We start from the raw sequence: 21,939 nt of genomic DNA, 5'->3' as shown, positions 1-21,939 counted from the left end.
TATTTTCTTTTTTTTAAAAAAATAATATTTATTACTTTTAAATCTTACAAAAAAAAAAGAAAAAAAAAGAAGAAAAGAAAAAAGAGGGGAAATAAGGCAAAAGAAATAAAATACAATACAATACAATATACAATGCACAACACAACATTAACACATTAAACTAAACATAAAAATTAAAAAACATACATCATACCGTTTCAATGCCCTATCTTTCATTCCCTCGTTTCATCGACCTCCTCTCACCTCCCTTTTTGTATTCCACTTATATTAATTATTTCAGCAATTCCTTTCCCTCTTTCTCTATTTTCTGTCATATAATTAACTTAACTTATTTTAACCTTATCTTCCATTAATACCATAATACTTATTTATACTTAACTCCTTATAACATTTCTACTAAAGCCATATAATTTCATTCCAACATTTTTCTAACACTCATTAATTTTACAATATTTCTATAAATAAACTTTAAACTTTTTCCAATCTTCTTCCACCGTCTCTTCTCCCTGGTCTCGGATTCTGCCAGTCCTTTCTGTCTATTCTATATGGTCCATCAACCTGGTGATCTTCTGTCCGAGGCTCTTAACTCTTTTCCAAGTCCCTTCTGCAGATCTTCTTCATATTTATACATGCACTTTACTTTGTCTTCTGTTGATCTTGTTCTTAATTTCCTTCCTTTGATGCTGAGGAGTAGATCTCAGGGAGGCTCCAACCTAGCAATATTTTTATTCTTTCTCGACAGGTCAGCCAAATCTCCGTAGTTAAAGTCCAAAAGATGTTTCAGGACGTGTTTCAAAATCCCTCCAAAACTGAAAGTCCCCACAACTCCAATCTCCTCCTGGCCCAAGTCCAAATCCCAAAGGTCAGTACATCCCTGCATGAGGGAATCTATCCAACTTTCCTTCTCAAATCCAAGCAGGGTTCCAATCCTCAAAATCTGACTTTCTCTAAATTCAGTCATAGAAGGCAACAACTTATATTCATCAAATTGCCTCTGTAAGACTGGGACTCTCTCCACTTGTATTACTTTAGGTTCAACAACAACTTTCTCCCTTGCCTTCTCAACAATTTGCCATGTCAAAGTAGATTCCTGAAACAATTCCTGAATAGTTTCTGTATAGATGTTCACTTTTTGTCCCAAATCAGTCACTTTTTGTCCCAAATTGTCAATTTTGATAGTCATCACATCCGTCTTCTTATGAAGCTGTTCCAATGAGGCACTTATCTTGCATAATGCAATCACCAAGGCTTCTTCTGTCGACATTCTTACCAATCCAAGGTCAATCCCTGGTTCTCACAGTTTTTTATCTCTGCAGCTGGTAATCCCCCCAGCTCCACTCCTGTAACAGTTTCAAAGGCTCCCTCTAGAGGGAAACAATTTCTATTTGTATCAATCCTTTTAAACACAGTTCAAGCAACAAAATTAGTTTCAATTTTCGGTTACTTTTACTCCTTTTTAAACGCAGAAGGAAACAATGGAAACAATATACAGTGGTGCCCCGCAAGACAAACGCCTCGCAAGACGGAAAACCCGCTAGACGAAAGGGTTTTCCATTTTGGAGGCGCTTCGCAAAACGAATTTCCCTATGGGCTTGCTTTGCAAGACGAAAATGTCTTGCGAGTTCCTGCTGGTTTTTTTTCCTTTTCCCCCCCTTTTCCTAAGCCCTAAGCCGCTTATCAGCTTATCAGCTGATCCGCTGATAAGCCGCTTATCAGCTGATCCGCTAAAAGCCGCTAAACCGCTAATAGCGCTGATCCGCTAAGCTGTCAATGGGCTTGCTTCGCAAGATGAAAAAACCGCTATACGAAGAGCCTCATGGAACGGATTAATTTAGTCTTGCGAGGCACCACTGTATTTCTCTTATTTAGCTATCTGTCCATGTACGTTTTATTCACAGTCAATGAACTTTCCCAAAACGTCAGTCCTACTAGCAGCCCTTTTCCAGGTTCGAAGCGGTGGTAATTTATCTTTCTTCGCTCTCTCTCCTGCAGGCTTACATGATCCAAAATTTCCCCCCTCTTCTCCTACTTCCAAGGAGGGGTTTAATGATTTTAACCAATGGAGGTTTAATCCTTTACAGAAGACTTTCCAAGACTTTAGCTTGCAGCCTCTTTGCTTCAGCCTATTTACAAAAGGGGAAGGTGGACTTCCTGTTTTAAACCTCCCCGTTTCAGTGCCAAATTAAGACGTTTAAAAATCCAATTTTCCGTTCTACTCACGGGTAGTTGTTTTAAGATCAAATTGTCCACAGGAAAAAGTCAGCGCTCTCCGACAACAGCTATGCGGCTTCACTCCGTGAAAGAAGCAGTCAATTCGAAGCACCGCGCCACTCACCCCACGTCGCTCCGGATCCCTGAAACTGGGTTTCCCCGCGAGTAGGGGAGGCGCAAAAGGTGCCAACCGAATCCCACGTTCACAGGCTTCTCCCGCCTGTGATTTTTGGTGGGTCCCCGCCTTCGCCGTGGCGGCCAGATCCTAATTTCCACAAAGCAAATGCCTCCCGATCAGAGGAATTCAGCCATTGCTGGAGGCGCCAACCCGGAAGTCTTCTTTTCTTTATTTTCACAGGGAAGAGCAATTGACCACATATTTCCCATTATAGATGACCTAGAACAGCAGAAATACACAAGGCACTGATACACAGTTAGCGCTCACCAGTCTGGAGCTGCTGCTTTGCAATGCCGGGTCAGTTCACAATAGGTCCTTGCTCATCTGTTATTTGATCTTGGATTATGTACATTACTGAGACCTGGATGAATGAGCAGGGTGGAACCCGGCCAACCTGCATACTCAGTACCACAACTAACCTAGACTGATGAGTTGGGGAGAGGGCCTTGCTTTGGTCCATGAGGATTCCATCTCCCTCTCCAGGAATCATGTATGATATATTTTTCAGGTTACCTTACATTCAGCTCCACCTCCCTGTTCTGTGTCTGTGTTTCAAATGCATTGTGTTCAGTTCCATTGCAGCTGATAAATCAGGTTCTTATGAAAGCTTGTGCAGCAATAAATTTGTTAGTCCTTAAGGTGCTTTAGGACTTTGGCATCCAGTCCACCAATTAATCACACCATTGCCACCTGGTCTGCACTGTTTTTACACATAATTATGTTTAAAAACAGTGGCTAATTATAGGCCAATACAGTATTATTTGCACAACTCTTTTTTAAATCTTAATCAGGCAGGACTTGCATTTCCAAAGTAGCATACATAATGAGATAAAATTCACAATTGTATAGATCAGCTGTGACAAAAATGCCCAAAGAATGGCTAGAACTGCAGCTTTTTATGAGAAGGACTAAATATTCTTCTAGTCTTATTCTGGGATCTCTCAAAGCCACACATTCTTAATGAGCCATTCTTTGATTTATCAGAATCAAAATTTGATAGTGTGTTGTTTTTGAAAGGTGTGGTTTATTATTTTGCTAATGTGTGCTGTTAGCCAGACAGTCTTCCATAAGGAAATTAGCATGGCTTGTACTAATGGTCAGAAACAGTTGTTGGTTTTAATTTATGTAAATAGTTTGACAGTCAAGAAGGCAGATAAACTGCAAATAACAGAAAGAAACTAATTTTAATTTTGTCTTCTGCTAAAGTCTTTTCAATAAAGACAACTTCGTTGCCTACATAAACTTGAGGAAGTGCTCATCCCCCTATTGCCCTTTAAGGTTTTAGTTGTAAGAATTAGCACTTCCATCCATACAAGTCTGCATTGTTGCAATACGGTTTTAATTTGGAAGCAGATGACCATTATTTCATTGTAAGCCTTTCCACAGATTTATGGAGTAATAAAGCTGATGCTGCTTTAGGAATCCTTTCAAAAGAGAAAAATGAGGAACGTTAGCAAAAATGCTCTGAATAAGTGGTTTCGGATATTGCTATGTTTGTTTCGAATACATGGGATCCGGAAGCTTGTATCAGTGTACTGCCTCTGTATGTGTCTGTAGATTAGGGCTGTCCAACCTTGTGTGTTCTTGGAGACAGTCTATTCACCAGACAGTGCTTAGTGACCTGAAATTGTGTTTTGCTGCACCACTTGAACCCCATAGGTAAACTGGGCTTTATAATAAAGTTCTGAAGTAGCTATCAAATGAAAAGATACACACAAACTCCAAATAAAGATTAGTTTTATGTTGTAGTTTGTACTGGCTTACCAGGGAGGGGGGCATGTGTAAGATGCAGAAAAGCACAGTGTGTGTTATTTGTCTGTGTTTTGTCTCTGTTGTGGTGTCTTACACTGGTTTAAAACATGTCTTTAATGTTAAAGATTTAGGCATGGTAATTAAGAGATGCAAGGTAGCTGCCAACCTCTGAACAGAATGCACAGTAAATCTTGGGGAAATACATCACATATCCCCAAAATCTATCAGCAGGAGAACCTGATTTGCCTTCTCTGCACCCTTTTTTCTATCTTATGCAGCTTAGAAGGCTATTACAAACCCAGTGTGAGATCTTGACAACCATCATTTCCCTCTTGGTTTTAAAAAAGTTATGTATACCGGGTAGTAAAACAAAACAAAATAATGTTTTACCCACTATAATGTTTTATATATATATATATATATATATATATATATATATATATATATATATTCCAGTATTGTTTGAGCTCACTGTCAACATCTATACTCTTATCTGATTATGTAAAATGTATGGAAGGGACAGCAGTCAATAGCATTGGAAAATCGCAATGCCTAGTGGGCTTTATGATTTTTAGAAACAAGATAAAAGCTTTATGACTCAAAGAAAGCAATCAAATGGTTTTCGGTAGCCACAAGCATCATATTTACTTAAAGGATTGTGACTATAAAAGCAAATATCTCTTACAGGAAGCCAGGACAAAAGCTGTCAGGGAACAGGGTAGTAAATAGCTCTGAAATTGTTTTCTCTGCTTCATTTCAAAAGCTTAAGGCTAAGAATGTTTGACCTTTTACAAATGGAATGCTTTCCTCCAGGTCACGGGGCTCTGCTGAATGCTGATGGTGATGTGGAACTTGATGCAATCATTTTGAATGGTAAAAGTCTTGGGGGCTGGTGAAGTCTCTCCTGCATCAGGAATGTTTCTAATCTACTGACATTTGCCCATTCCATTTTAGGACTTCTTATTTTCCCTCAGCTATTCACTTTGTGCTGCCAATATTTATTATTAGCAAAAAGGGCATATGAAATGGTGTAATTGTTCAGAAATTGCTTGGAAGGTTTAAAGAACTCAAGAAGGGTTAGGTCCAACACAAGTCTTTCCTTACCTGGAAACTTTCCACAATCAGAAAATAACTCTTTTAGAAAATGAAAAAGCAGGGCAAACCGTCCCCCCACTATTGATTCCATTTAAAACACCCATTTTCAAACTTGTTCTGTGTTGTGGAAAGAGTAACCCATGACCACATGAGCCATGCCTTCACCATACAATTTTTGTGGGGACAAATTAGCTCAGGGTGATCTTTTTCATTAGATGAGGGTATTTCACCTTTAATAATCATGAGAATAACCTGGCTTTAGTGGAATAAAAGATCTGTGGACCAATCAGTCTGATCAGAGCCAGATGTTTCCAGCCTTCTTCACCTCCTCCTTCCTGTGATTTTTTTTCAAGTAAATGACAACAAGCTAAATAAACCCAAGGCAAGTGGGTTGCTGGGTAAGAGGGAGGGCCAGGTAGAAGCTATCAAAGACCCCACAGATCCCACTTGCTCCACCTGGGCCTCCATGGACAAAAATGGATTCCAGGTGCACCTCTAAACTGTGTGGCTGTTCCTTCTGGAGGAGTGGAGCCCCATCTAGAACAGTCAGAACCCCCAATTCTTTGAGATGGAAACCATTAATCAACAGTGTTTCTGTCTGAGCAGGCTTCCATTTCAGTTTATTTGCCTTCATTAAGTTCATCCAGGCACTAGTTCAGCTTGGGCATGGCCTCTCCGGATGAAGATTTAGTGGAGAAATAGAGCTGTCATCAGCATACCTATGGCACTTTGCCCCATATTTTCTGATGACTGCTCCCAGTGGATTACACCAGTAGAGGCAATGTAAACAGGTGCATTTTAAGAAGCTGACAGAATGCTAATACAGATGGAGCCTTCATATTTCAGCAGAGGGCGCATTCCATAACATCAGTGCCATCAGTGAAAAGGTCTGCTGTCATGTCACCAAAAGCTGGTAATCATTAGACTAACTGGGTACTATTTGTTAATCGTAAACTTTCAACTAGAATTGTCACTCATAGATCCTCAAGGCAAGATTATGTTCCTAAAAGAATGGAGTGATAAAGCACTGAATCATTCAAGCAGGCCTTCACACATTTGGTTATATCAGTGTTTCCCAAATTTGGGTCTCTAGCGGCTTTTGGGCTACAATTCCCATCATCTCTGACCACAGGCCTCACTAGCTAGGGATGGTGGGAGTTGTAGTCCAAAAACAACTGGGAAACACGGGGTTATGTGCTTTAAAAAAACCAACAAACCCAAACAGACAGACATAGAGAATAATATCTTTGTTTCTGGAAATGTAACCTGTGACTTCAAGTGGCAGTATTAGATTCTGACCAGAACCTAATACATCAAACAGAAGTAAGCTAAAACATTTGGACTTGATGAGCACCATCAAACTGCCATGTCCTGCAGTATTTTATATCACAGAGACCAGTTTAGATGAGTGATTTTGTAAGCTTGGTAGGTTGTGGTTCCAGAAAAGACTTTTAATTGGTGAAATAGACAAGAAAGTATGCAAAAAAGAAAAGCAAAGGATGGCAAAAAACAGTTTAGGAAAGCTATATGATACAGGGGTTCTTTACCACTAAATGAGATACCACTGTAATAGTATGGCTTACACAGGAGGTCGGGAATGGAATTCAATTAGAAAATATTGAGAGAGCAATTAAAAAAATAGAAAGTTATTAGAAGCCTGCTGTGTGACATAACATAGTACAGCTTGGCATTCTCAGAAGCAATTCCAGAAATGGCAGTTATTTGCAAACTGCAGAAAGGGCGACTGTAGTGCATGACGACTATTATCAGAATCTTATTAAAATGCTTTTTGACAAATAACAGATCTGCAGACATATAGATAAAGTGTTACTGTTATTTGGAAAGGGTGACGCTGCTTTCATTTTTAACACTCCAGAGACCAAAGTTTTGGACCAGTGCCAAGTGGAATCCATACTTGCTGGATTGCCAGCAATAATCCCAATTATTTTGTGTGTTCTCTCAGCGAGAGATAATTAACGCTTCCAATAAACTACAGGGCTCATGGAGGTAAGCTAGTAACTTCAAAATGGATTTGGTATGTCCATTTAGATCCACTGAGACTCTGGCCCAAATTATTCATTTAAATTATGTTTCTCCATAGTATTTTACTAATTATGCTGGCCTTCTTGGAAAGCAATGGATTGCCATACTTTACAAAGAAATCAAGAGGGCAATTCCTTCCTTTATTTCACAGTGCAGAATTCAATTTGAATCAAAAGCTATATTCACCCATGCATTTCAGTGGGTAGGGTAGCCAACCAAATTTGACCTTTTCAGTCAGTTTGGATTAAATGAAAGCTAAACATTGCCATTAGCGGTAACCAGAAAGTCTCTAGGGTACTCTGCTACAGGTGTTACATTTTAAAGCAAACAAACCAATAATTTTAAAAACCACGAACACACACACACACACACACACAAACACACACACACACACACACAGGCTATTTGCCTTGCTGGCAACATTATAGCAGGTTTGGGGTGTTGCATGTGGGGTATGAATTACGGTAAATCTCAACTCTGGCAGATTGAAAAAGAACCTCTGAATTGGGAGGACATTCACATGAGAATGATTCCCCCCTCCCCCCCAAATAAAGTAGATTATTAGTGGTCTAGAAGGCACCAACAGAAACCATTTCCAATGGACACCATCCAAGTTAAATCTGCCTAAACTTTTGACAACCAGATCCTAAAATGCAATGTTCTGTTTTATCGGCTTCAATTTTAAAACATAAAACATTATTTGGAGGAAGGGACAGACCTTGACAGCGCTCTTGCTATGCATCTCAGGCACACCATTTTAATGAGGCTTATCTAACAAACTTCCCAGTAATTTTGAAGATGAACCTTGGTTAACTTTCCGTTCGTGTTTTATAGGCTTCAGTTAAGCCCCATTGAACCTGGCAGAGTTATCCTCCATACTTTATAGGAAAACTGTAGCACCTTTTCATAGGGGGAGTTACTTTTATTTTCTACAGTGGTCTGTGGTAATATGCATTTACGACATGCTGCATAAAATGGCCTAATCAAGCAGAGTTCTCTTTCAGACATTGTCATTAAGAACCTCTGGTTATCATGAAGAGTGAGAAGGAAGGCAGAGTACAGGGTCCCTGTTTTACAGAAGCCGTCCTGGTTTCTGATTGGATCCCAGAATGTCCTGCTTTTCTTTTGTGGTTGTTTAGTCATTTAGTCATGTCCGACTCTCTGTGACCCCACAGACCAGAGCACGCCAGGCACTCCTGCCTTCCACTGCCTCCCGCAGTTTGGTCACACTCATGTTGGTAGCTTCGAGAACACTGTCCGACCATCTTGTCCTCTGTTGTCCCCTTCTCCTTGTGCCCTCGGTCTTTCCCAACATCAGGGTCTTTTCCAAGGAGTCTTCTCTTCTCATGAGGTGGCCAAAGTATTGGAGCCTCAGCTTCAGGATCTGTCCTTCCAGTGAGCTTTTCTTTAGGATGGCCCTATTTTTATCAGAGAAACTTTAGAGGGCATGGATTTATGCAACTCCCGAGCCAAGGAGATACATCCTTTAGAAGACATCTGAAGGCAGCCCTGTATAGGGAAGTTTTTTTTAATGTTTTATGTTTTGTTGTGTTTTTATATATGTTGGAAGCTGCCCAGAGTGGCAGGGTATAAATAATAGCTGGATCAATGGTCTAACTGAGTATAAAGCAGCTTCCTATGGATAGCCTATCTTTTGAGTCCATACAGGTGACCATTATGTCACATGTTCTACCACCAGACTTAATCCACATAGGCTTTAGATGTATTCTGTGTATGTATAAATAATTATCTTTGGCCTTTGGGGTGGATGATGCAGATATCCACTCCACAATAAGAGCACTCAGCCTGCGATGGTTTGATCATCTGTATGAGATCACAATACCACCTTGCAGGCTGCAAAGAGAATTATATCATGTGCAGAGAAATCAAACACAGTTGTATTACTTATCCACACATTCTCAACCTGTGAAAAGTTGCCCGTTTTCTCTGGCTGCATCAACCTCCTGCCCTACGGGGAGCCAAGGGCGTGTGCCTTGAACCATGAAGCTTGTAGAATTGCATAATTGACTTACGCCTATGGTCCTCCCGCTGCTGGCCTTTCAGAATTATACCTTTCATCTGCAGCAGTCATAGGAATCTTTTTTCCTTACATGTGTCCTAGTAAAGAAATACCCAAAAAGTCTCTTTCTGTACTTGAAGGTTTAGCAACTTTCCACTATCATGCAGCTGCAGTGATTCAGACTAATAGGATTTAGCCTTCCTGGGAAATGGTAAAGGGACCAATTATAAAAAGCGTAGATGCCTCCCTATCAAGGGCTGTGTTTGTTCTCTTTGGCAGGTGCCACAGTTTAGACCCTATCTTGGCTGAGTCCAAAAGACCTGTGAGACCTGGGTGTGTTTTAAACTCATTATAAACTGAAAGTTGGGGGTGGGGGAGAGAAACCATATATATATATATATATATATATATATATATATATATACACACACACACACACACACACACACACACACACTTGAAAAACAGAACAAGCAATGTCTGATCTTCTCCTCAGAGCTCCTTTCTATCAGAACCAGTTTTTACTCTGATTAGCAGAGCAGACAAAGAACGCCACTGACAGATACAAGGCACTTCAGCAAATTCTTCTCCGTTTTTCTCAGTGAGTAAAACGAAATGTGTTAGCGCTGAAGCAAGACACAATTCAGGGCACTAATAGAAGCCACAGATAGAGCAGTCCCCCATTTTTCAATCAAAGCCCTTTCTAGTCCTCCCTCATAATTTTTACACAATTTATAGCTTTTTAAAATAAAGTTTGGGCTGTTAAATAGGATACAGATACTAAAAATGCTCTTTTCTTCACACACTCAGGAAGGGGTTCCAGTCTTAAACAAAGTCTGCCAAATTTGCTCATCGGTTTGATCTTGATTTTTTTTAAGTCCTCGCAAAAATCCATCAGCATTTTAGTGCTCAGTTTTCCTTTTTTAAAAAACCCAAAACAATTTTTATATGCAAAATACCAAATTATATATATATTTCTGAAAGCAATTCTTCCTAACATGACACATTTTATAAGTTATTTTAGGCATACTTTCCCCTAATTATTCACATTTTTGTACACTTTTTTTTAAAAAGAACTGTGCTATACAAATTTGGAAAAATGTCTATTTACAAATTTCATAAATAATAAACGATAACCAGTTGAAGTCCCACTAGCAGCGGGTACAGTTTCCCAACACAACTATCCTTCCGAAGAAGACAATCAATTTAGTGGGACCTAAGTATTTCACAAATAACACTGAAGCAAGCCATTGTGTATCATTAGCTCCCCTCACCGCCACACCAACAACAGCTTTTTGTGTTGTTACCTGAAACCACCCTCGTCTTCTCGAGTGTCTGTAGAACCCCTATCTGGGGTGCTGTGTGGTTGTAGCTGGCGATCCAGCATTTCCTTTGTAGGAATCTCTGTCATAAGAATGAAGGGACCAGATATCCTTTCATTGCTAAGCAGTATTGTGGTATAAAGCTCATTTTGTTGAAATGACCTTATAAGCAGTCCTTCTGTCTGCTGCCAGCTATAGGACTCCTGAATTACCTGCTTGTAACTAACAAATAAGGGGACGCGGGTGGCGCTGTGGGTAAAAGCCTCAGCGCCTAGGGCTTGCCGATCGAAAGGTTGGCAGTTCGAATCCCCGCAGCGGGGTGCGCTCCCACTGCTCGGTCCCAGCGCCTGCCAACCTAGCAGTTCGAAAGCACCCCCGGGTGCAAGTAGATAAATAGGGACCGCTTACTAGCGGGAAGGTAAACGGCGTTTCCGTGTGCTGCGCTGGTTTGCCAGATGCAGCTTTGTCACGCTGGCCACGTGACCCGGAAGTGTCTCCGGACAGCGCTGGCCACCGGCCTCTTGAGTGAGATGGGCGCACAACCCCAGAGTCTGTCAAGACTGGCCCGTACGGGCAGGGGTACCTTTACCTTTACCTTTAACTAACAAATACCTTCCTATCTTCTGTTCAGTTATTGCAAATCTGTGCTAACTCACCCACTTCCTTTTTGTCCCCATCCCACATTGAAACCATCTTACTTCCTTTCTCTACAACAGATGGAAATATAGTCCTTTGAAGAGCAAGAGCCCAGGGTTGCCGTTACCAGCCAAGATCAGAATCATTGCTCTAATGTTCCTTCCTCCAGCTGCTTTCACTTCACTGGTATACTCGGGTTTTTTAAATATTTCATTGTGCCTTCAAACTCCAAGCAGTCCAAACAGAGTTAGTTGTTTGTCTCCAAGAATAAGTAGCATTTTCTTTTTATCAGAAAGTGATTACATGTCCTAGAAAGCCATGACTGGTGTTTTGTTTTTGTTTTGTTTTTAAATCAAACCAAGCCTGCACATTTTCACATGCCTATTAATCATTTAGCTAGGGTGCTTTTAAAATCTTCCCCCTCATTTTTCTGCTTGCTCTCATATTTCTTGTACCTCCAATGGCTGCATCATTCTGGGGGGAAAGGCTGAATTTCATAATTAGTAAAACAGAGCCCTTGAAACTAATGCAAACTAGCTTGCTTGTGGTTGCATATCCTGGTGTGTGTGTTTTTTTTGGGGGGGCAGGTTAAACACCAGGATCATCACAAAAACGCTTAAGCCATAATGGCTTCTCACTTTTTCATACTAAGTCCCAAATTCCCAAGGGGCCTTTCCTTCAGTACAGTGTTTCAACATGTTACTGGAAGTTCAGATCTATGCGTCCCTCCAACACATTTCTTACAAGTATGCCTCCCACTCCCTTCCACACCGTCCACTCAATATGGCATCACTTCCTGTTTTTATGAAAACAATATCCGGGTCACTTGACTGCCCGTAAGAAAATTTTTCACCATTTCCCCGCTTCTCAGTCGGTCAGTCTCTCATAAAGAAAATGATAAGTGGGGCAGGGCCTGTCCACGAAGCTACTGCCATGGCTGCAAGAGGCGCTAAGAGGTTGAGGATGTTGAAGAGCAGCCATTGCAATCACTTGGTTCCAACTTGCTTCATTTGGCCAATGCATCTGCACCCCTGCCCCAGCCTCCAAGGACCACAGGGGTGGGACTGGTGTAGAATATGTCCCAAATTTCATCTGAGGAATGTTGGAGGGTATATATATGATGGTTGCAGACTAGGTTCTCCTAGTCTCTCCAAGAATATTTGCAGGTGAATAACCCTTAACTGGTCTGAGATAAAACCCCACCACTATGAATATATCCTCAGGTGCATCCATCAGAATGAAAGCACAAGGCCACAAAGCATGCCATTCTGGAGAGTGATCCCAGATTCTAGTAATCTTCAGCTGGCTTACTGAACGCACTGAAGATGGATATCATGATGTAATAAACAATGCAAAGGTCTTAGCTGCACAAAATGTTCCATACAGTGGTACCTCGGGTTACAGACGCTTCAGGTTACAGACTCCACTAACCCAGAAATAGTACCTCGGGTTAAGAACTTTGCTTCAGGATGAGAACAGAAATTGCATGGTGGCAGCGCAGCGGCAGGAGGCCCTATTAGCTAAAGTGGTACCTCAGGTTAAGAACGGACCTCCAGAACGAATTAAGTTCTTAACCCGAGGTACCATTGTAGTAGACATGTGCACCTAAGCAGTTCCCAAGAGACTAGTGAAGGGGCAATCTGTACATACAGCACCCCCTGTGCCATGTTGTAAAGCACCTTTTGTTAGGTATCTCCAGATGTTTAGGACTACAATGCACATCAGACTGATGAGAAAAAAAAATCTGGAGAGCACCAGGTTGGCTGATTTAGTTATTATAGTCTTTTCATGGGATCAGAAACAGCCCTTAAAAGAACTGGGCAATATGCATAACTGAGGGAGCCCAGAAATCTGGACACCAAGATCTAGCCTCTGAAATGGATCTATTTTCTCTGTGTGGCACTCCTCCAGATACCTGTTCCTGCCAAAATTTCACTTATAACAAATAGCTGTCATTAAATCAAAGCCAGCGCTAACATTTTAACAGTAATGGTTGTTAATCTTTTAGAATCTGTTAGCGACATAATAATGAAAAGGAATGCGTGCTGGATTGTGGTGATGTTTGACGCTGAAACTAGGTCAGGAATCTTTAAAACACATACACAGGCAACAGATTTTCTTGTTTTTTTATTACCTCTTATTTGGCAGCCTACATAATACTAGAAGTATACAAAATGTTATATAGGCAGTAATAGGTATGTGTACTCAGGAGTTATTAAGTATCAGCAAGTATTATTCATCAGCACAGAGCTGATTTGGCTTCAGTTTCTTCAAGGTAGTCCGATCGTTCAGTTTTAAATATTTACGTACCTCTCTGCCTGCCTCCATCTTTAAATTAATTCCCTGCTCTCAAAATAAAAGATGGCCAAAGATTATGTGCCTTGATGTTGGTGGGCTACACACACCCTCCAAGGTTAGTGATATTAGCTAACCGGTTATTTCATGACCATGAAAATATGAGCTGGGATGTATCCCTGGAGTGCCAATTCCCACAATGCACTTCTCCGTGCAATTGGAATGGTCAGGACAAAGGTTGTTCATCAGTGTGAACACTGAAGACACACGGGACAACGAAACCTAGCCAAAACCCAGTCAGGAGGCTCAGAATAACTGTGAGAAGCCAAGAATGAAATCTTTATCCAGCCAAAGCAAATGAAAACACCAATTCAAAAGCAAATTAATGAGTTGTCCAAGCAACAAGGAAACAGATTTTTTAAAAAAAGTTTTTATACTCTGAAATTTCATAATCCTTCCCTTGTTAGTAACCTGTCTGTGCGTGATTTGCCCTTTTATTAGTTGCATGTTAGTACATTATTATCTAAAATGATGGTGGGGAAATGGCTTAAGCTGTTCATTCTATGGCATTAGTAGTTACCATTTAAAATGGATACTTAAGGCCAGTGGGTTGTTGTTTTTTTAGAAAAAGAGGTGCCAGAACTCCCCATGAATGCCTCCCTTGTTCTCTTATAATGGCAATGGTGCCCACCTAAGAGGTGCTGGAACTGAGTTCCTGTGGGTTCCAGCTGGAACACCCCCCCCCCCCCCGCCGCTTAGAGCCATAAGTGAGAATAACAATCAAATGGTTATGCCTCTGTTGTTGTATACCGAGGGTTTTATCAATTTACTAATCTCAATCAACCTTAAGCTTTACTATAGAGCATATGATACAGATACCTTTTTGAAATAATTCAATGAAAATATTGTGGTAAGTTGCAGTATGTATGTATGTATGTATGTACATATACTGCCCTTCATCCAATGATCACAGGATGGTTCACATTAGTAGATTGATAGAAATCACAGTTTCTGGATGAAAATGATGGGCTGGATTCATTTGTCATCTGTAATGAGCACATGCTTTTATTGACTCTTCAGGGCAAGGATATGCACTTTGTTCAGTATCTTGTTAACTTGCTATTGGAAGTTTATATTGAAACAGGAGGAGGCATAGTTAGATTAATCTTTAATATAATAATCTACATTTGTGGAGATGTGTTTTCGTCTGGAGTTTAGTTTATCGTTGATTTTTTTTTAACGTTTCCAGTAACTCCCCCACCAACATCTTATTGTTTCATTATTTCGGTAAACCGCTTTGAGGTGCTATTACAAACTTGTGAAATAAATAAATACCTATGTAGCACACAAGATCTCAAAACCAAAACAATATAACACTTAAAACCAAAGTTTTATATATCAACCTCACAGTGTTATTGTGACAATGCAATATACAAGTAAAGAGGAACATGCCCTGGTTAGCAAAAGTGAATAGTAAATTAACAAAGAATAGGGATAATTTTGTATTCTGCAAATATTTGAGATTGATTTGTATATTTGATTTTATGATTATGATGTATACTGCTCTGGGTACTTTTTAGCACAATACAGTGGTACCTCGGGTTAAGAACTTAATTCGTTTTTAACCTGAAACTGTTCTTAACCTGAGGTACCACTTTAGCTAATGGGGTTTCCTGCTGCCGCTGCAGCGCAATTTCTTTTCTCACCCTGAAGCAAAGTTCTTAACCCAAGGTAATATTTCTGGGTTAGCGGAGTCCGTAACCTGAAGCATCTGTAACCTGAAATGTCTGTAACCTGAGGTACCACTGTAGTGGTATATAAATATATTATTGTGGCTACTGTATAACTATTGCCTGTGCTCTGCTCATATGAACCTCTTCCAAGAAGCTCTTACCTGGCCCTTTCAGGTTACCTGCAGATGTGTGGATGCTGTTGTCTGGGGATGCATATGGTCCTTGAACTGGGCCTCAGAGATGGTCAAGACAACAGATCTAACAGGAGTTCTTGTGGTATGAACTAGATTGGCTAAGGGTAGACTGTTATCTTTCTGCTTCTAATAAAATCCACTTTACTGGGAAGACAGGCATTAAAGGGGAAACATGAGTGAGGCAACATAAGTTGGCCGACCTAATTTTTGAGACTTCAACTTCTGCTACTTTGAGTTTAGAAGTAAAATAATGGAAAAAGCAGTTTGCATAATTGCACTCCCCCCGCCTTTAACCTAATGTGTTTATCAGAAGCCAGCAGTCCCAGTGAGTATACGCTTACTTTTCAAGCTTTGCATTTCAAACAAAATGGGTACAGTATGGAATATATCAAATGGAATATGTGGCACGCTTGCAAGGTGTTCCTCAGTTATTAGCTGTACCTAGGAATAAAACTGATTGATGTGCAGGGTTTGTCTTTGGTAGGAAACGCTTGGAATTTAAATGTCCTAAAATATGTTTTTAAAGGAAATAAATACAGCATTATCTGTCACAGGAATGGAAATTATACAGTGAGGTATATATAAATTGCATATTTGCATACAAATATTACTGAAATACAAAAAGAAGATGTAAAAGTGCACTTTCGGTTAACCTTTGACCTACTGCAGTTTGTTATTCAACATATATATTATGGCAGGTTTTCATCCAGATATATAAGGCAACGAGAATGTACCACATTATTCTTTTCTGCAAAATAACAACAAGAAAAACAGACGCTACATCACTCTAGGGATGCAATGTTACTGTAATGATGGTATTTCTGTGTTTTGGTCCACAAATGCTATGTTTGAAATGAAATTATGAAATTAATTAAGCAATTAATAACTGTAATGGCATGCAATGGCCTTGAATCCACACGGTGAAACACCCACTGATGCCATTTCAATAACATATGAGTTGGGCCTGAGCAACACTTTGAGTTGGCTGAACTGCATAGTTAAGAGAAAACACATTTAAAATGCAAAGGGTTATATTTGAAATAACAAATATTTCCAGTGTTTCCCCGGAGCTTTATAATTTGCCTGAAGCTTTTTAAATTTTGTGTGTGGAACTTCCACACTTGTGCTACAGATCCATATAAGTTTTCTAGATCCGTAATGGAGCTGCTCTTAAAAATGGGCCTAGACTTGTGATGCAGCCAGAAAATGGCCACTAGCAGGCTGTGCCACAATTTTTCTCATTTCCATTCTGCTTTGGTCCCAGGAGAGAAATTAAACTAGTCCTTGAAATGCACAACAAAGCTATAAAGCAACAGCAACATTTCCCATAAGCTCTCTTCATTGCATTACCAGATTTCTTATTCATGAAGTTTGCCCTAATTGCATTAGTATGAAAGTATATTATTTTTATTGATGATAATAGTATATGAAAAGTAATTATATTAGTGATTTCACTGTATTAGCAAAATAATGTTAATCTGTGTTATAGGCAAAATGTTGCTTTGGAGAGAGAGCAAGGAAAGCAGCTTTAGTGTGGCACACTACCCAATCTCTGAGCAATACGAGATTCCAGAGGTTCCAGGCCCTAACCCAGGGTTTGTGTTTCCTTTAGGAAATGAAGAACACTAGCTATTGTGGTGTCCTTACGATATATGGTTTATGTACGCATATGCACCACCTGAGCCTGCAGTAGAAGGGTTCAAAGCATAACCCCCTCCCCGCAAAGGGTATTGTTTCTCCCATAGCCAAGGCCTTGGATTCAAACTGTTATGTACTGAAGTTCTCACCCTGAGCCAGCAGGGGGATACTGTAGATAGTTATGCAAATAAGGGATCGAAAGTGACGTTCAGTGATTGGATAGTTTTAGAAAATTGTTACAGTTACGTTGTATTGGCGCTCTATATAAGCAGGCTGACTGAACCCTTCAGTTCAGTTCAGTTCTGACCTGTGAATAAACAAGAGCTGTTTGAAGAATCGCTGTGTCGTCTGATATGTTCACCCACAACTTAACACAAACAGAAATTAATAATTGCCTTATCTCTCCCACTGCCCAGCTTGCTGCTTTGCTTCTGGTCCACATAACTGCAACTCAGCTCTAACTCTGGTTTTATTCTTCTAACAAACACCCATTCACCTTCTCACAAAAAGCCCCTTTCCCTTTTAATGGCCCATCGCCCAGGCAATTGCCCCAACACAGGAAGCTAGCCTGGTTTATATTTTATCACTTACTGGATCCAGGAGTTAGAAGGGTCCTGCATACAGCCCACTCCCCCCCCCCTCACAGCAGTATTTTTTATTGATAACAGTATATGAAAAGTAGTGATTTCACTGTATTAGCAATATAATGTCCATCTGTTAAAGTTACTTTTGAGAGAGAGCAAAAGGAAGGAAAGCAGCCTTGAGATCAAGCTTCCCTGTACTTTCCCTGTTCCCTTCCCCTGACATGTGACAAAGACACATGAGAGCAGAAGCAGCAAAGCAGGCTGGGATGTGCAGGGACTGCATATTCATTTGGGCCTACTAAAGTTATTCAGGCCTAACTGCTAACTGTTGAGTCACTCTGACATGTGACTTAGCAGCCATTTTCTCTCTGTTCTCTGTAACATTTCAGTCAGAGTCAGTCTGCCTCAGTTGTGAGCAGTATGTAATCTCAGTCAAACTGTTTGGAACCATGAAGATGTTTATTTTAACTCAGTAAAGCTTTTATTCTTTCACTTAAAAACTCTGCATTATTAATTTACGCTGCGCGTCATCCCCACTGTCACAACTTACATTGCAAGCTGCTTGAGGACAAGGGACTGCCTCCTTTTGCTTATGAAACTCTTGTAAAGTGCCAATTGTGTTGGTAGCACTGAATAAACAATAAACATTAATGGACCCAATCCATTCAAATCTGTTGAAATCTTGACATAAAAGTTTACAGGTTGCCAACTGAGCGCCACAAGATAATATTGTTTTTGTTACCTTCTGCTGAAGAGAGGCTGCCAACATTTTAATATCTTTTTTTAACCTCAGAATTGTAACTGCTCACGTACCATATTATTCTATATACTAGAACACATACTTATTCATATATTTCAGGGATGGGGAACCAGTGCCCTCCAATCAACCCCCATGGCCAATGGTCAAGGATGATGGGACCATCATCATTGAACAACACTTTCAAAATCTGAACAACAATTTCAAAATTTCAGTCAGAGGATTTTACTCATTTTGAGGCATCTAATCATAAGCCTGCATTTTTATCAAAGCTTATATTTTTGATTAAGGCCTGTATATTAAGATGAGCTTAAAGATTTTCAAATGTTTCATGCCAGGCAGAAGACCAGCTGCCTAAGAACCTTGGCAATGTTTATTCTCCTGGACAAGGGGGCCCCCTGATTTATAGCAGAAAACAATTCTCAAAGTCGTAAAAAGGGAATTACAGGCTGAGAGCGAGGACACTGACCTTGCATGTTGCAAAGTACAATTAAGCTGTAAGAGTGGTGAAATTAAGAGTTGGTAAATAGTAAAATAAAACCATGTGCCTCCCATTAAACTTGAGCCATATTTTCCTAAGGTTAAAAGGCCTAAGAGCATCTGGCTGGCAGAAAGGAAGAGAGTATTTTGGGAAGTCTTTTTCTAAAGTTGTTTCTTTCTTAAATTGAGATCCTTTTAAGATTTCTTTTCCTTTTAAAAGGTTATTTATGTTATGTATTAAATATATTGGCTTAAATGTAATTATGCAAAGGAATTAGAAGCTAAGAAATGTTAAATCCTTATGCTAGATTCTTATTTCATATAGTTGAAAGAGATCACAGGGGCCACCAGCCCAGCCCCCCTGCCAAGCAGGAAACATCATTAGAGCACACATATGGTTGTCAGGCCTTTGTTTAAAGACCTCCAAAAGAAGGAGATCTTTCAATGATGATGTGAACTCAAGATCCTTGACATCTGTTTAAGATAAAAATTTAAGATTAACCATTTGTTTTGGAGGGCAATAGGGCAAGGAGGGCAAGAGGTGAGCTGGTAATTAAGGTTCCTTGTTGAGACACATGTAAGATATATTACTATTTATTTGTCATTTATAGATAGAAGAATATATAGCTTTTTGTTTCCCATAAAAGGGCAAAAGGAAATGGGTGTATCTTTTGTGATTGGTTCTAGCAAACAGCCAATAGGAATTTCAACCAGGCTGATTGGACAGAGGCAGCCACAGGAGGAGCAAGGGGGCTGGGTTAAGGAAATATAAGTGCTGGCCAGAATGGCAGGAGGGCAGGCCAGAGCTTGGTAACCATATACCACTGTGCCTCTCATTTATTTGTCTGACAAATAAATTATTATTTTAATTTCTCTATTGCTGCGTTGAATATTTCATTCCAGCTAAGCGTTAACCACAAGCAGGGTGCTACAATTTCAGCTCAAAGATATTCTAGAAAAGCATAATGGGCCAGATTCAGCTATGCTGTTATGCTAGTGGAAGCCAGTGCAATGAGTCCTCCTAGTGCAAAAGGACTTCCTCCCTTCTCCACCCCCATGCCCTCCTTATCCTCCCCAAATCTACTCAGAATGATTGGGATGAACCCCAGAATGGGGGGGGGGGCATGGAGGAAAACAAGAGAAACTGTTCATATTTTGCATATTCAGCAAGCAGAAATGTTTTCGCTGATAGAGCAATTGTCTTAGCACAACATTGAATCCCACCATTGTGGTCCTGTAATCTGTTATCAGCTGTTCAGAACAGACTGCATTATGAACATGTGAAAATGTGCATTATATGGGGGCCTTCCTGTTCCCCTGTGTATATTTAGGAGTGTGTGCACAAAGAGAAATATTCATCCATCCCCTACTCAGAGAATTGACTTCTAGAGGCCTTGGGAAATAGCCGGACTCTGAGGTAAGCCAATGCCAGAAAGCCATACTAACAAAATTGTAACAAACCGGCAAAATTGCTTACCAACAAGAGAAACTGGAAAATGGAAACTATCCCTGAAGAGGGAGGATTGGAGCATAGGGCATAGCTGTCAACTTACAGATTTGAAAATAAGGGACCAGCAGCCAAAATAAGGGACCTGCAGCCTCACCTGTTCCAGGCACTCCAGTCTTCCTGTCCTCCTGCAGTCTGGTCAAACTCATGCTGGTAGCTTCGAGAACACTGTCGAACCAACTTTGTAACCAGAGGTTCAACTGAATAGAATCTGAATCACATGCACCACAAGGCCTATGCAGCCTCAAGATGGCTCCCTGGCCTAGCTTTGCACTGCAAAGTTTGCAGCAGCACGTGCAACAAAATGGCGTCCAGCATTCAAAAAACCCCTCAGCTTGTATTAACTAGCCACACACAAGGCATGCAAGCTCCACCCCCCAGTCGTTCTTAGACTTCTTATTGGGTGAGCAACACAGCCAAGCAACACAGTTGGAGCCTCCCTCCTCCCTGGCCGACAGGGAGGGAGGGAGAGGAGCTGCTTCCTTTGAAATTTAAGGGACATCATTTAAGGGACATTTAAGGGACATCTATCAATAAGGGACAGCAGCGGGACATGGCGCTGGAATAAGGGACTGTCCCTTCAAATAAGGGACACTTGACAGCTATGGCATAGGGTATCCATAATTTCTTTGTGTTAAGAATCAGATTTCAGGCATTTATTATAATGAGTCTTTTAGCATTCCTTCAGAACCCTTCAGAAATTAGGTTGAAGCAGATTTATTATGTGGGACTGAAGCCAGATAGAAAGCCTAGTCCAAATTAAAATCAATAATAAAGTAGTTCGAAAGTGCTTTTGGACACTCACTTTTCTATTCATACTTTTGGAGCAGAACGAGGCTTTTCTTCCCTGATTTTGGAGCGAAGCGCCCTTTTTAAGGAAGCATCAGAGCGCAAAGTCACCGCCTCATTGCCATATGTTATTGTGTTTTAAATTATACTTTTTTTAATGAGTGCTTGCTTCACTTACCTCATTTTCATATCTGCATTAGCACAGCACTAGCAAAATACAATTCCACATGAAATATGTTTTTCAAGAATCTATTTAGATAGAAACAAGCATGATGGAACAATGTTCTTCATACATATTCCTAATCAAAATGAACTTTAATTAGACTAAGTCTGTAACAACTGTGCCGGGAGCAAGGATCACTACCTTTCAGAAACAATTTCCAATGAACCTTGCTAGGTGTTGCCTTGACGGTAGGACTTAGGAGCCACTGTAGTAATAATGTAGTATTATTTATAAAATAATAAGTAGAAAAAATAAAGGGTAATTCAGTTGCATTCACAAGAGCCACCATTTCATAAGTGGGGCAGTAATACTAATAATAATAATAATAATAATAATAATAATAATAATAATACCCTGCCCATCTGACTGGGTTGCCCCAGCCACTCTGGGTGGCTTCCAATGCATATAAAAACATAATAAAAATTACATATTAAGAAGCTTTCCTATTCAGGGCTGCCTTCAGATGACATCTAAAGGTTATA

The 21,939-nt window shown here is 40.2% G+C and overlaps 1 protein-coding gene across 1 annotated transcript in view; it reads right to left on the bottom strand.

The window, feature by feature from the left end:
- The window catches only part of LOC307212928 (uncharacterized protein), a 126,001-nt gene extending 105,349 nt beyond the window's left edge, over positions 1-20,652 (bottom strand). The window contains exon 1 of the mRNA XM_079970590.1: positions 20,543-20,652. Within this exon, the coding sequence (XP_079826716.1) occupies positions 20,543-20,594 (52 nt within the window). The 5' untranslated portion in view covers positions 20,595-20,652. The remainder of the gene's footprint in view (positions 1-20,542) is intronic.
- Between the last annotated feature and the right edge of the window lie 1,287 nt (positions 20,653-21,939).

This window comes from Podarcis cretensis (assembly GCF_951804945.1).
Source record: "Podarcis cretensis genome assembly, chromosome: 3".
Classification (NCBI taxonomy): domain Eukaryota; kingdom Metazoa; phylum Chordata; class Lepidosauria; order Squamata; family Lacertidae; genus Podarcis; species Podarcis cretensis.
The sequence above is the reverse complement of the archived record's forward strand: the minus strand, read 5'-3'. Positions and strand labels throughout refer to the sequence as shown.